Source organism: Thermomyces lanuginosus (genome assembly GCF_041956635.1).
Source record: "Thermomyces lanuginosus strain ATCC 200065 unplaced genomic scaffold VTN49scaffold_31, whole genome shotgun sequence".
Classification (NCBI taxonomy): Eukaryota; Fungi; Ascomycota; class Eurotiomycetes; order Eurotiales; family Trichocomaceae; genus Thermomyces; species Thermomyces lanuginosus.
The window spans coordinates 984,869-998,673 of NW_027192365.1; the positions used below are offsets into that span (position 1 = coordinate 984,869).

The 13,805-nt window shown below is 50.5% G+C and overlaps 7 protein-coding genes across 7 annotated transcripts; 3 read left to right on the forward strand and 4 right to left on the reverse strand.

The window, feature by feature from the left end:
- Positions 1 to 630: 630 nt before the first annotated feature.
- VTN49DRAFT_4400 (uncharacterized protein) lies at positions 631 to 2,992 on the reverse strand (the record flags this gene model as incomplete). The annotated part of the gene is made up of 2 exons (XM_069412343.1): positions 631 to 1,964; positions 2,023 to 2,992. The coding sequence occupies 2 exons, from the start codon at positions 2,990 to 2,992 to the stop codon at positions 631 to 633; spliced, it is 2,304 nt and encodes a 767-aa protein (XP_069267595.1).
- Positions 2,993 to 3,366: 374 nt separating this feature from the next.
- Positions 3,367 to 3,903, reverse strand: VTN49DRAFT_4401 (uncharacterized protein; the record flags this gene model as incomplete). Its single annotated transcript, XM_069412344.1, has 4 exons — positions 3,367 to 3,487; positions 3,555 to 3,669; positions 3,761 to 3,795; positions 3,854 to 3,903. The coding sequence occupies 4 exons, from the start codon at positions 3,901 to 3,903 to the stop codon at positions 3,367 to 3,369; spliced, it is 321 nt and encodes a 106-aa protein (XP_069267596.1).
- Positions 3,904 to 4,432: 529 nt separating this feature from the next.
- VTN49DRAFT_4402 (uncharacterized protein) lies at positions 4,433 to 5,067 on the forward strand (the record flags this gene model as incomplete). The annotated part of the gene is made up of 3 exons (XM_069412345.1): positions 4,433 to 4,440; positions 4,521 to 4,700; positions 4,764 to 5,067. The coding sequence occupies 3 exons, from the start codon at positions 4,433 to 4,435 to the stop codon at positions 5,065 to 5,067; spliced, it is 492 nt and encodes a 163-aa protein (XP_069267597.1).
- Positions 5,068 to 7,314: 2,247 nt separating this feature from the next.
- Positions 7,315 to 8,433, forward strand: VTN49DRAFT_4403 (uncharacterized protein; the record flags this gene model as incomplete). The annotated part of the gene is made up of 4 exons (XM_069412346.1): positions 7,315 to 7,454; positions 7,518 to 7,782; positions 7,833 to 8,157; positions 8,213 to 8,433. The coding sequence occupies 4 exons, from the start codon at positions 7,315 to 7,317 to the stop codon at positions 8,431 to 8,433; spliced, it is 951 nt and encodes a 316-aa protein (XP_069267598.1).
- Positions 8,434 to 8,714: 281 nt separating this feature from the next.
- Positions 8,715 to 9,893, reverse strand: VTN49DRAFT_4404 (uncharacterized protein; the record flags this gene model as incomplete). The annotated part of the gene is made up of 1 exon (XM_069412347.1): positions 8,715 to 9,893. One exon carries the CDS (start codon positions 9,891 to 9,893, stop codon positions 8,715 to 8,717), a length of 1,179 nt encoding a protein of 392 aa, XP_069267599.1.
- Positions 9,894 to 10,497: 604 nt separating this feature from the next.
- VTN49DRAFT_4405 (uncharacterized protein) lies at positions 10,498 to 11,632 on the reverse strand (the record flags this gene model as incomplete). The annotated part of the gene is made up of 3 exons (XM_069412348.1): positions 10,498 to 11,330; positions 11,374 to 11,490; positions 11,578 to 11,632. The coding sequence occupies 3 exons, from the start codon at positions 11,630 to 11,632 to the stop codon at positions 10,498 to 10,500; spliced, it is 1,005 nt and encodes a 334-aa protein (XP_069267600.1).
- Positions 11,633 to 11,959: 327 nt separating this feature from the next.
- Positions 11,960 to 13,576, forward strand: VTN49DRAFT_4406 (uncharacterized protein; the record flags this gene model as incomplete). Its single annotated transcript, XM_069412349.1, has 1 exon — positions 11,960 to 13,576. One exon carries the CDS (start codon positions 11,960 to 11,962, stop codon positions 13,574 to 13,576), a length of 1,617 nt encoding a protein of 538 aa, XP_069267601.1.
- Positions 13,577 to 13,805: the final 229 nt, after the last annotated feature.

Below are 13,805 nucleotides of genomic sequence, written 5' to 3' on the forward strand. Positions count from 1 at the left end.
CGGTTTCCCTTGCACATTTTACGTTTACCACCTCTAGCCGATTTCTGCAACAATTGAAGAATGCTTGACTCCGGGCCACGCAGGGCAGATTGGAATGGTTAGGCTCTCAACAATCAATTACAAACTGCACAATCTAGGATTCTGCAGTCCTACAAGTAATTGCAGTACGAGTGTTTCAACCCCTAGAGTACTATCACAAACACGCGGAATTTTGGACCCGCCGCCGAAAAAATCAAGGTTACAAGTTACAAGGTACCTGTACGAATTGAATGACAAGGTCACGAGACACAGGCAGATGAATAATTACTTAGTCAGCAGTATGCTATTCCGAAAGTAGTAATTGAAACATCCATGGAAAACTAACGGTTACTACGCTCGAGGCCCTACCCTGCGAGTCAGGAGATTTGTGCGCTTCCATATCCAGAGTATGCAATACGGCAGGACCGCCAAGGCAGCATAGACGAATCATGATCATCATTCGTAATGTTGATATCAGATCTACAGTAATAATACCATAGCTTGTCCAAGCACTCCAATGACAATTGTGTAATCAGTCGGATCTCGAGCCCAACGGTTCTCCGTTGGCCTCGGATCTGGGGCCGGTTGTCAATCACCTCATACAGTCAGGCTTCACCAATGCCGAAACGTTACCAGCACCTGTTCCCGCGGATCTAGTTCAATACCCAACGACTTGCTCAAACCCAGACGCATCAGAAGCGGCCAGACCACGTTCCGCTTGAGTCCTTCCCGCACGGGAATCTTTTCCAACGCATCTTGCCCGTTGAAGTACTTGACCAGCCGCGGCCAGTGCTTCTTGAGCGAATCGTTCATGGCCTGGTCCACTGGATCGCGGTCCGGCTGCTCGTCGCCCGCCGGCTCGGGGAACCGCGCCATGATCTCGTCCAGCCACCGCGATTCTAACGGGGAAGCACGATGTGGTGCCTGGATCAAAGATGACACGCTAAGATGGTAGTTGCGGTCCATATACGAGTTCGATAGCTGATACTGATCATCGGATTCTCGCCGACCGGGGATCGGAGTGAGTTGCGAGCTGTCCTCGGTCATTAGGGAGGAGGAGGAAGAGGAGGACAACGACGACGCAGCGGACATTTCCTTAGATGGCGAGCTCCGTCCACGGCCAGAGGCTAGGTACTTCTCCATTTGTTCCCGTCGTAGCGCCTGTTCCACGGCAATTTTGATGTCCGGAGTTACCTTGACCCTGGCGAAGGAACGCAGCTGGGTCACCCACCCGCCTCGCAATAGCCATGCCAGAATAGAGAAATAAGTTTCCTTGTGATCTTTGCTTGGGATGAGGCTTGCATATGGCCGTGGCGTCCCGCTCAGTGCAGATAGCATCTTGGGTAAGCTGGGCATCGTCGGGAATGCCTGGCTGTACGCTGCGGTTGCGACCTTCAACTTGCTGAGGTCGCAATTGGGTGACACAATGTACGTATGCCGTTGGTGCAATGGTGGTATCGCCCGCGCACGACGCCAGTAGACTAGATGATCGGCCAGCTCTCGAATTGTCGACAAAGGCAGACCGGAAGCCGCAGATATTTGGGCAAAGGACTTGTTTGGCTTAGTGCAGCGGATGTAATGGGTCAGTGCCGGCGCGAGCTCCGTGCCTTCGACATCCCGAAGGATGTTGGCTTCATTGTCAAGCAGCAGGAGGGCAAAATGTTTGGCCATGACTTGATTGGGGACATCGAGCCCACTGTTAGCAGCATCGCTCGTGGCAGTGAGACTGTCAGCTGTGGTAAGCCAGAGGCCCGGATAAGCCGTGTCCATTGGGCCAGGGAGATGCGAGGTAGACATGAGCGGTGGTATCTGTAGCTCAAAGGATCGTGACTCCAGAACCACCGACGCAATGCCGGACTCCGAGATGCGCTTAAACACTGTCGAGATAGCTTTAGCAAGCGATGATTGGGACATAAGCTCCTCATAGAGGAGAGCCTGCGGCAGTTCTACACTTCGCATCAGCGAAACCGTCACCAAACTGTAGCGAGATAAGTTTCTACGTACTCTCCACCTTTGCTTTTTCCTTGATCTGTAGGATAAGTTGCGATTGTTTCCAGACATAGTCCGAACGGTCCTGCTCATGCTTCAACGCGCGGCTGAATTTTCGAATTATGTTCTCGTACATCTCTTTGAGACGAGCAGAGTACTCCAAAATCGGAGGCGCCATGGCGAATACCACGTTGAACATGGTCATAGAATCCCCCTCACCCCTTTGGGTATCGGTATGATTTCTATCCGCAGCGGTCGAGGCCTCTTCCCGCATGTCGTCGTCATCGTCCAATGCGGCAGCCGAACCACGTCCTGCATTGCGCTCATCGCCGTCGCTGAGTGGTTTCCCATCGCTCGCGGCCTGCTCGCCTTCACGTCGCGACTTAGGCTTTCGCTTCTTTCTGCGCCTTCGCTTGCGCCAGGTACCATCTTCGCGCACAAAGACCGGCCAGCCAACGAACGCTAGGTCATTGACGCCAACCTCAAACCGTCTTTTGTGCCAGGTGCGGCTCGGACTGAGGAACTTCTCCCAGATGTCACAGGGGGTGCCGAATATGGATTCCCACGGCGCGCGCGTGTCATTCGGATCATCGTTCCCCCGCACACTCGCTGCGGCCAGACGGGGGCTCTCATCGACCTCTGGCCGTCGCCGTGCACGACCCGAGCTAAGCGACGACGTACGCTGAGAATCTCCTGCCGATGATACGGTGGCGTTGTCATCCGCGCCAGATGCGGTCTGTCGGCCACCTGTCCCACTGCTGGTGCTTCCCGACGGCCCTGGAACTTCATCTTCGTCGGAACTCACATCGCTGTCTTCGTCGGAGCCGGAGTCATTGCCTCGGGGTCCCAGGCGGCTTGGGTTGAACGATTTCTCGATGTCGGGATCCGGGGGATAGTGAAAAACGTATCGCGGGCCAGCGCGGGAACTGACGATTAGGATAATGGCGACAAGCCACGGCTCTGGAGGACGGACGACCGAGGACATGGTATTGTAGTCATACCCATTGATGGAGGTTAGAATCCATGGCGGCGAGATTGTTGTGACAATCTGGCTGACAGCGCTGGCTGAAACTCAATCTTGTTGTGCACCTCTACCCGTGTCAAGTTCGAAAAGTCAGCAATGTTCGTAGTTGCAGGATGAACGAATAGTCGTTGAGTGATATTCCGAGAGTTCAATCCATGTGTCAAGGATTCATCAAAATTTTGAACGGTTTCAATCATGAGACATGGTATTTACAAAACCCGGTGATCGCTATTACACAGCAGAAACAGTATACCAATCCCGGCCTTTTTTTTGCCCCCAACAACGCCAGATATGCGAGATCAACTATAATACAATCTGTATACAGAGGCTGCCTATCACTTGCCTGCTCCAGTGTGCCCTACCGATGAAGATGCGGACGCTGAATTGCTGCCACTTTGCTCATTATCGCCAAAGTCCAGACCGAGGTTCTTAAAATCGTCCGGCGCCATGAGATTTCTGCAATTCAACAAATTGCACCGTTAACAGGCATGAAAAAAATTGAGTTCAACGAGAATCCACGTACTTTTCCATGCGACAGCTCAAGTATCCCTTTGCGAGTCTCCGGCACTCTTCGTTATTTTCACCACGCTGCGATTTGAGGCATTTCAGGTAGTCTGCGATGAGATGTTTGCATTCTCCTGCAATCAATTGGTCAGCGAGTGTGCTTCGATTTATTTTTTTTTTTTTTTTTTTTTTTTTTTTTTTTTTTCGCTGGATGGATTGCCGTACCGTCGTGATCCAGAGGAAAACTGCCTCGTTCAGGTCTATGAAATCGTTCAGCAAATGTAACAAAAACTACCAAAGGTGGTAGAGAAAACGGACGGGGTAGGCTTGTAATTGACGGCGCCGCCGCCTGGACTTCCAAAACTCATTCTCCCGAGAATAAAAAGGTTCTGCCGGCTGAAACACGATACCAAAAGTCTCCGAGCTCAGCTTGCCAGTTTTCTGGCTTGACAATCATCGACACTTGAACCGAACTTAAGATCGAACAGCCATGGTGCAAACCATGCAAACACCCGATTGGATCAGATAAGATCTTCCTCGATGGAAGCCTCAGGCACCCTACGAATTTCCCGGCCAAAATGCAGTTGCAGCGAATGACCAGCTGGCTTTTGGCATTATCTCGTATTTCGACAAATGACTTCGGCGTGAGCCATTGGATTTATGATCATACGAGTATGCAGCCTGCCAATAAACCACGCCCTTTGGCTCGATACCCTTCAAATGATGTAAACAATGACGTCGATCCCCGCGTCCAAACCCGACCTCCGCTACGGAGTAGACTTTCCAAAAATCTTCCGACTTTTTAAAAGTACATCCGTCCTCAATACGGAATGCGAGATCAATATTGAAAAAGCCATACTCTGCACACATCAAACACCATCGAGCAGCATCACCATCATGCCGATGTTGGTACCCCATGACTAGTAGATACATCCTGTATCTTCCATCTCCACGTAGGACCGGAAAGCTGACGCTCTGGCTCCAGGAAACTTGAGGGAAGCTGCCAGTGCGGCGGCGTTGAGTTCGAGCTCGAGTCCCACACGCCCGTGCCCTACCAGCTTTGCGCCTGCAGCATCTGCCGCAAAGTCGGCGGATATAGTGGAAGCGTGAATCTGGGAGGTGTCGCGGATTCGCTCAAGATAAAAAAGGGCAAAGATCTGATCAAGTAAGCATATCTTGGTTGAGCTCCCTTGTTTCTGACGGGGTTCGTTGAATCAACGATGGTTAGGAAGTATACCGCCATCAAAGATCGAGGAACACCCGAGGAATCGAAATGTTCCTCTGAGAGAAACTTCTGCTCCAACTGCAGCACTATGCTGTGGCTGTGGGATCACCACTGGCCCGAATTGATTCACCCGTTTGCGTCCGCCATCGACACCGAGCTTCCGGCTCCGGATGAGATGGTCTGCATCATGCAGAGTTCCAAACCCAAATGGGTGCGCTGGCCTGAGGGGAAGAAGGTAGTGCATGATGTCTATGGGCCAGATAGTCTTGAACAGTGGCACAAAAAGCATGGCTTGTTCTACGAGTAGTACTTCCACTTCGCAAAGTGAAGATACTTTGTGAACAAAGCAATATCTTTTCATTCATCTATTCTAACTACTGACCTATAGTGATGTTGGTTAGCCTGGTCCAATATGCAGCTTTGAAATGAACAACAGAATGGATTCACTGTATCAGTTCCCCAAGGTGATGAAAAGTATCCTCAAAGTAGAAACTCGGAAAGAACACAGCGAATTGTATGGGCTCATCAGACAGAGGGAAACAGACATCAACCAATTACTCACCTTCAGTGTCTACGGCATCTGCTTAACATTCTGACGAGTTCCTGGAACGACACAGGTGTTAGCTGCGACCCGACAACATTGAAAGCTCGAACAAAGATCAAGAATGCAATCTGTGTCAGGCTTAAGCCATTTCAGTTAGCAACGTACTCAAGCTGAATGGGTCATGATGATTGCATACCTCATTAAATCAGCATTTTCAGTGTACATTGTTCATTCCGGATGTATTGCATCCGGTCAAACAGTGTGAATAACCAGTCATCATGATGGCAGACATCAAAAAACAGAATATAGGGAAGAATCGAATTACCTATGCACCGGAAAAGTTAGCAGACTCGAGGACTGAAAGTTACAGAGAAAAGGCGTTTGTTTGATCTTCAATCAGCTGACGAGTTTTCGACAAGTAATCCATCTCTCCAACACCCGCGAAGTTGTACGCTTCGCTTGGATGGGCGAGGGTAGATGAATACATTCCGTCCGCCCGTTCGTTCAAAGTTTCCTCATAGTGGGAACGGATGGGGTCCAGAATGCTGTATTTACCTACACACCATCAGTTAGCCATGAAGCTCTTGAAAGGGCAACCATGGACGATATAAAATTGTAAATAGAATGCTCAGACAAGGCTGAAACTTGATTTTTGACAGATTCCACACAGAAGATTAAGTCTGAGGAATGCCTTTGCGTGTCGTTTGGGTCATCATCGAAGGGAAGCTGAAACAGAATAAACACCTTACCTTTTACAATGTTCTACATCAAGATCTCAAGCCATTGTCAATATTATCGATCCTGTAGAAGAGCAGTCAGCACCAGAACGAACACAATGCCGAGCGACAAATGTGAATGAAGTTCAAATCAGGGTAATTCTAGAGCATTTTGTTCCGAAACGTCCTTCATGAAGATCGGTGTTGGATTGTTCGGAAATCATCACTTGAGTGCTTGAAATGGCCAGAGATCCTGACTTACCATTGCAGCACCTTACACAAACACAGTGCGAAAAGATTCTTCAGAGGAGGTTCTCAAGGTTGTTGTGCGGAGGATGGGTGATGCTGGAGATGAGCAGAAAATTTATCGCGCTTATGCGTTCGCTAACCGTATTTGTATTAGCGTACTTTAGCTTCGAGCAGAAAGGTGCGATTGGCTGCTTGGCCGGGAATTTCGGCCTCAGGCACGCATCTCTGGCTCTTCTCGTGCGTTGTCGAACCCTGCTGAGATTTCTGGCTCAAGAAAGTAATACTACTACCATGAAAGTAATATTACTACTATGGCTTGGAAGATAGGAAAACTTCTACTTTTGCTCCCAAGTTTTCCACGGCATAAATCAAAATTCATTAAAATGAGTATTCCAGCGACACAAGAAGCACAGGGAAACACTGGCCTAGGATGCAGTGGCCCGTCCGACAAGCCAAGCTGCCGTTTCCGCCCTCAAATACTGCCATTTACTTGACTCTCAATGGGCTCTCATGGTCAGTCTGATGTGGATCTGGCAGCCATGGCGCGCAATGCAAGTCGTGCTGTGAATCTTGGGGATCGCGTATTCAGCTCGATCTTTGGCCGCGTCTGGGCCATTCACGGGGTGTATCGAACGACTCAACAGAGAAATTCAAATCAGAATATTGATTTCAGAAACAAACTGCGGACTTAACATCCCATATTCCAAGAGTTTCATGCAATGCCCCGGATAACTCCCAAGCAGGCGTCGTCCATAGGGCTGCCGTGTCAGAATGCACTTGCTTCGATAACACAGGTGCCAATGGCTGCTAACGGTAGGAACCACCCGTCTGTTTCTCCGGTCCTCGAGGTACCAATGTGAAGAAAGATTACTTCAAGTCAACGTCATGGCTTCACGTGTGACGGGGTCCAGCGTCAATCTGACGGTGTAATAGAAGGCGGCGGTAATTGGGTCCGGCTACGATATTGTTTTGAGGTAGTCAGAAGAGAACACGATTCATTTTGGGCCCAAGGTTACCTGAAAGGTTCAGCAACAGGTGTCTCAACATGGCCGAGACAAAATTCATGCTGAATACCGGTGCAACTATTCCAGCTATTGGTTTTGGGACTTGGCAAGATGAGCAGGCACGAGATCACGTCCGGACGGCCATTGAAGTTGGATACCGTCATATAGACACAGCACGGGTGTGGGTCATGGCCCGCCGAGTAGCGTTGAATATGGAACTATTGTTGATTTGAGATGGTGACAGATATGAAACAGAAAAGGCTGTAGGAGAGGCAATTCGCCAGGCCGGTGTTCCCCGCGACCAACTGTTCATCACCACCAAGCTCTGGAACCACCAGCATCATCCCGATGATGTCCCAAGAGCCTTGGAGCAGTCATTGGATGACCTCGGCTTGGATTACGTTGATCTGTATCTGATGCACTATCCTATGGCGTGGAAGAGAGGGGATGAACTCATTCCCAGGGGAGAGGACGGCATGCCTATTATGATTGATGTTGACTTTGTTGAGGTACAGAGATCGTACTTTCCTGCTGACGGCTCCGTTAACAGAGTTTCCAGACATATCACGCAATGGAGGAACTCCTCAAAACCACCAAAGTGAAGGCCATCGGCGTATCCAATTTCTCCAAAGCAGAGATGGAAAGGCTTCTGGAGAACGTCTCAGTCATACCGGCTGTACATCAGATGGAGATGCATCCATGGCTCCAGCAAAAGGCCTTTGCCCAGTGGCATCATGATCGCGGCATCCACATTACGCAATACTCACCATTCGGAAATCTGAATGAGTTTTATAAAGCACGAGACATAGGCAGGTTGATTGACGAACCAATATTGGTGGAACTCGGCAATAAACTCGGCAAGACAAGCGCGCAGGTTGCACTCGGTATGTCCTTTCTTTCATTTCTGAGGGTGCAGTCATTTCTGAGACCAATTCGCAGCATGGGGAATTACCCAGGGCCACTCGGTGCTTCCCAAGTCCTCGAGTGCAAGGCACATCAGAAGCAACGTCGACGGCGACTTTAAGCTCAGCCCGGAGGACATGCGCAAGATTGAACCTCTTGGCAAGATGGAGCTGCGGTTCAATGATAGCAGTGCCGATTTTGGGTATAATTTATTCGCGGACCTTGAAGGAAAGCAAAAAGGGCAGAAGCGTGCATGACTTATATGATAGACCTGATTCTAGATATGCAATGTACTGACGAATAGACTGCTCAACACTTACATACTGGTTATCTTAGATAGTGCTGTCACCTGTCCCATGAGTCATACAGGCCGAAATTGCTGCTTATTACCTCTACCTATTGGAGTATGCACCCATTTCGAGAATCCGTTCCAGTTCTACTGGTATCCTTACGCGTATACGGCACTTAGGAAAGCAACAACCAAGCCTGGATATAAACCAAGAGTCAATTGTTTGGTAACTAAGAAATAAAGCCCATGTTAAACCTCTTCCAGTGTGCTGTCATACTGGATCCCAGCAAGCTCCCGAGCTTTATCCATGAAACTCAACACCCGCAAGCTTTCTTCCGCCCCAATGACGACGCCTGGGCCCCGAGTTTTCCGAGTCTGCAAAACCTGCTTTGCAATGACATCTGCCTGATACCATATCCCCCAGCCCTTTACAGGCTTATGAATGATCTCTTCTCTCTCCGTGCCATCCTCATTCACACAGTCATTTCCATACCACTGGACATGCAGTTCCTGCGGACGAATTGGAGGAAATGACACAGCAACGGATGCCTTGGTACCTTCGATACGAACTGCTGGAGAAGATCGATTTGCTTGCAGTCGCCGATAGAAGGGCGGTTTATTGGAACCGGGCAGTGTCATGCTCGTCGTGATGATACCAACGGCACTCTGCTCATTCGATCCTTTCTCGCGGCTGGCAAGGACCACGGTGGTGATGTCGTCGACATCGCCAGGCACTCCAGGCACGTTCATCGTATGCGCGTGCACAACCTCGGACGTGGTGTTGGCGCCATTGTCCAGCCCGTGCAAGGCCAAATCCGCCCAGGTAAGCGCATAGACCCCTTGGTCCAGCAAGCTTCCCGCTCCCGCCTTCTTGTCCAGGAACCTCGACGAGTGCTCTAAGTCCGCTGAAACAATGGGAAACGAGAACTCAGCATAGACGCGGCGGACCTGGCCGATGCGCGGCAGAAGCTGCTCTTGCAGATATTCCGTGGCCGGCAGGTACCTTGTCCACATAGCCTCCATCATGACAACACCCTGCTGTCGGGCTAGCCGGATCAACTCTTCGTACTGTCGTCGGTTCATCGTGGCTGGCTTCTCCACGAGGACGTTTCGTTTGCATTCCAGCGCTTTCCGAACATGTTTGTAGTGCAGTGTGTGTGGAGTTGAAATATATACGATGTCAAAGTCGCCTTTCTCCAGCATCTCCTCCCATGACTGATAGATTGTGATGGCGTTGGCATTGGGGATTTTGTGTTCGTTCAGCCATGACTCTGCACGCTCTCGCGTCCCTGTCGTGCTGACGGCAACGAGTTCATGTTGAATAGGGTCTGATGGGTCTCTTTGAAAGAGCAGGTCTGGGAAAAAGACCCCGGCAATGTTGGAAAGGGAGAGACCTGCCCAACGACAGTAGAATTTCTCTTGAGCCATAGGGGAATCAGATACTATGAATTTTTAACAACACAACGGGAGAACGGAAATGTTAGATTTCGCTAGTACTAGCAGTTACTTATTCTTCTATGTACTCGGACGGGACCTTTGTGGTGAGGGGTTCGACTCGGCAGTTTGTGATATAGGTACTCAGTTTCCACTAGTCAATACATAGATCAAGCAGAATGATTAGGGCATACCGATGAGAACTGAATTCGAATTTCCATCTAGAAGCTTGATAGCTTCTCGCCGTTTAACCATTTAACCGATGAAGGGCTCTCGAAACTGAAGCTCCATGGAGAATTTCCGGGCGATCTCCTGGCCCCGCAGAATATGGGAAGTGGTAGGCCTAACTCCGTCTCGTCCGAGAAGATCTATACGAGCATGCTTTGAGCTTCCCAGCCGAGGTAATATCAAACATGGTACTTGCAACTAGCTAGAAGTCTATGCTGACGAGTACTACCGGTTTCAGCTTCATCATTTATGTCGCTACAGCGTTGCGATGTTATTCCTGTCTGAGGAGTAGCCAGAATGATTCCAACTAAGTCCAGTTGAGCAAGTAACATATCAAATCACTTGCAATTGTAAGCTGCAGACACGATTCTCAAGACAACACCGCAGGATGCTTCCATGAACTCGCGCCGCCATCAACGAGGAGATCCTGACCCGTCACCCATCCCGATGCTCCTCTAGCGCATAGAAAGAGAAGGGCTCCCTTGACCTCATCAGGAACCGCAATCCGTCCAAACAGGGTTTCCTGCTCAAACTGCTTGACCAAATCCGGCTGTTGACTCTGTAGTCCCTTCATCATGTCCGTCATCGTGTAGCCCGGACTGAGACTGTTGACACGGATTCCATATGGTGCAAGTTCCATGGCAAGGGGCTTCACCAGGCTACGCACGGCACCCTTGGAGGCGGTATAGGCGCTGATCCTCTGCGCCGTGCTGGCGATATGCGTCGCGATGCTGGCAATGAAGACGATACTTCCACCGCTCGTAGACGGGTCGATCTGCAGAGAAGAAGAGGAAGCATCTGTTGCGTTGTTGGCCTTGGTCAGGCGCCGGACCATGCTGTTCGCGCAGGCCTGAGCTACGAGGAAAGATCCGGTGAAGTTGACCGCGAATGTCCGATCGATGTTGCTCTTCGTGGTAGTGAGAAATGGCTCGTCAGTCACGACACCCGCAGCGTTGACGTTGATGTCGATGGAGGGGAAGTCGGACTCGATCTGTTGGATTGCCCCCTGGATCTGTTCCGGCGATGTGATGTCAACCTTGTAATATCGAACCCGAACTCCATGTTCTGACTCGAGCTGGAGGAGAGCTGGGGATGGCTCGGGCAGGATGTCAAGAGCAGCGATATTGCACTTCGCAGAGGCGAGAGTGTCAGCGAAAGCTAGGCCCAACCCTCGAGCAGCGCCGGTGATCACTGCCGTCTGTCCTGAGAGGGAAAACTGTATACAAATACGTCGCTGTTAGCAAACTCCGTCCGACAGTATTGTCCTCGTCCTCACGACGGAAGTATCTCACAAGATCCGCCGGGCTTGCCATGCTTGCTTGCGATGACGTTTTTGATCCCAGAAGGCTACGAGACATATGAACTACAAAACTGAATTTGAGTATGACAGTTATCATTCATGTGTTTAATTTCTTTAGAGCTGCTAGCCGACAGGTAAAGAGTTGCTCACCTGGCCCCCCTCCAGCTCCATGCATGAACTCCACGGCTGTTGCGTGTGTTGACATTAGAAGTCGCGGGGCCGAAAGCCGAAGACCCCACGGCGTTTTCTTTTAACCGTTCAACCGAAAATCCAAGATGATGTTCGGACAGTAGCTCATGGATATCAGAATTAGCTTGATGAAGCGACCAAACCTACTGCAGTCATTGAATGAACCCTGTGATGCCAAGTGTTCTCAGGAAACGAGGCTTGGAAGCTAGTGCAGTTTGCATGATTGATGCTATGGATCCCCTCCCCTCCGCAGCGACCAATTCGTCGGATTTCGTTAAATAGTAGATCTAGGAGTATCAGTAGCTCCAGTAAAACCTCTGTCTCGCCGTCTGGGAACTACACAATGGATGGAGTTAATGCAGATACATTCACCCACATTGTCGTCGGAGCTGGATGCGCAGGATGCATTGTAGCAGCCCGCATCGCAGAGAACGACAACTTCAATGTGCTGTTGATCGAAGCGGGCCCAGACTACGATCCAGCAAAATCTCTCGTGCCCCATGGGGTTCAGGATGCCAGGAAAGTGCCCATGAAGGGCCAATCCGAGGTCTTTGATCCCCGACTGGATTGGAATGTCATCGTGGATGTGCCAGAAGGGCAGCCGATGGTTGTGCCACAAGCGAAAATTATGGGCGGAGGAAGCAGCATCAACGGAGGCACTGCACTGAGAAACACCGAAGCTGATTGCAAAGAATGGGTTGAACTCGGCAACGGCGCCTGGAACTACGACGCTGTGTGCCATGTTTATCAGTCTCTGGAAAATGATGAAGTGAGAGGAACGAAAGGAGCCCATCCCATTACTCGAACTACGCCGGAAGAGGCCAATAAGATCCAAGCAGCATTTGTGGAGGCTGCGCTCTCTGCTGGTTTTGACCCCGTGCTCGACTTCAACGCTCCTGGCGCCGAAGGGGTTGGTCCATCACCAGTGTGCCGCCAAGGCGACGTCCGAGTCAGCGCGTCAAATACATTCATCGATCCAATTCGGGGCAAAGGAAACATCACCATCCTCACCGAAACGCACGTTGACAAGGTCGCTTTCTCAGGTCGTCGGGCGACTGGAGTTGTTCTGATCGATGGCAGGACAGTATCCGCTAGCAAGGAAGTCATCGTCTGCGCCGGTACATTTTTCTCTCCGGCTATCCTCCAAAGATCTGGCATTGGACCTTCGGATCTCCTGTCAGAGCTGGGCATACCTACGGTAGCTGACCTGCCCGTGGGGAACAATCTTTGTGATCACGTATGCATACCCCTTGTGGCCAAACCTCGGGCTGGCGCGTATGAACCCGGCGACTATTCGTTGCAGATGCAAGCGCGTTGGTCGTCTTCTCTTCATCCCGGATCAACTGATTTCCAGATGGTGTGCTTCAGCTACTTGAATGCTCCTCCTGCGGGCGACGGTACTCAGGGACGTAGTCTTTCGGGAACAGCCGTCGGCCATGTCGCTGGAATCGGCTGCAACGTGAACAAGCCAACGTCGTTGGGTTCGGTCCGGATCAAGTCCACCGACGCAGCGGAAGCCCCAAGGATCGCACCGAATTATCTGCAAACTGATCACGATCGGCGCGCAGCTCGAGAGATCGTCCGCAAAGTTTATGGGATCATCACGTCGGATGCGATGCAGAGAGTGCTACATCGACCCGACGGGCTTGATAATTCGATCCTTGAGAGCGACGATCGCCTCGACCGTTGGATTCAGTGTCAATTCTCGACCACCTACCATTTCAGCGGCACTTGCCGCATGGCCCCCGTTGCCAATGGAGGAGTGGTCGATCAAAGTGGTCGTGTGCACGGAGTAGAAAGTCTACGTGTCTGCGATGCCAGCATCATTCCCACGACGCCTGCAGCGAATACTATGTGGACTACGATGATGTTTGCGCAGCGGATTGGTGTCGCTGTCAAAGATGGCCAGGATGTATCTAGTTTGAGCGAAGCTGGACGTATGGAAGACACAAGACCGTAGATTCCGACAATGTCATAACTTTTGTTTTAAGCATTTACCAGCATTGAAGAAATGATATCAGCTACAACGCAGTTGATGTCCTGAATCTAGGCAATTCAACAGTAATAGTAGTCTTGTGGTTATGTGCCAAACCCACTGAAGACTATGCACATCACCAAGCCATCATGGACTCATTCATCAAAGTCAGTCTGCTTGTCAGCCTCCGTTGGACTCGACACAGAACATTCGC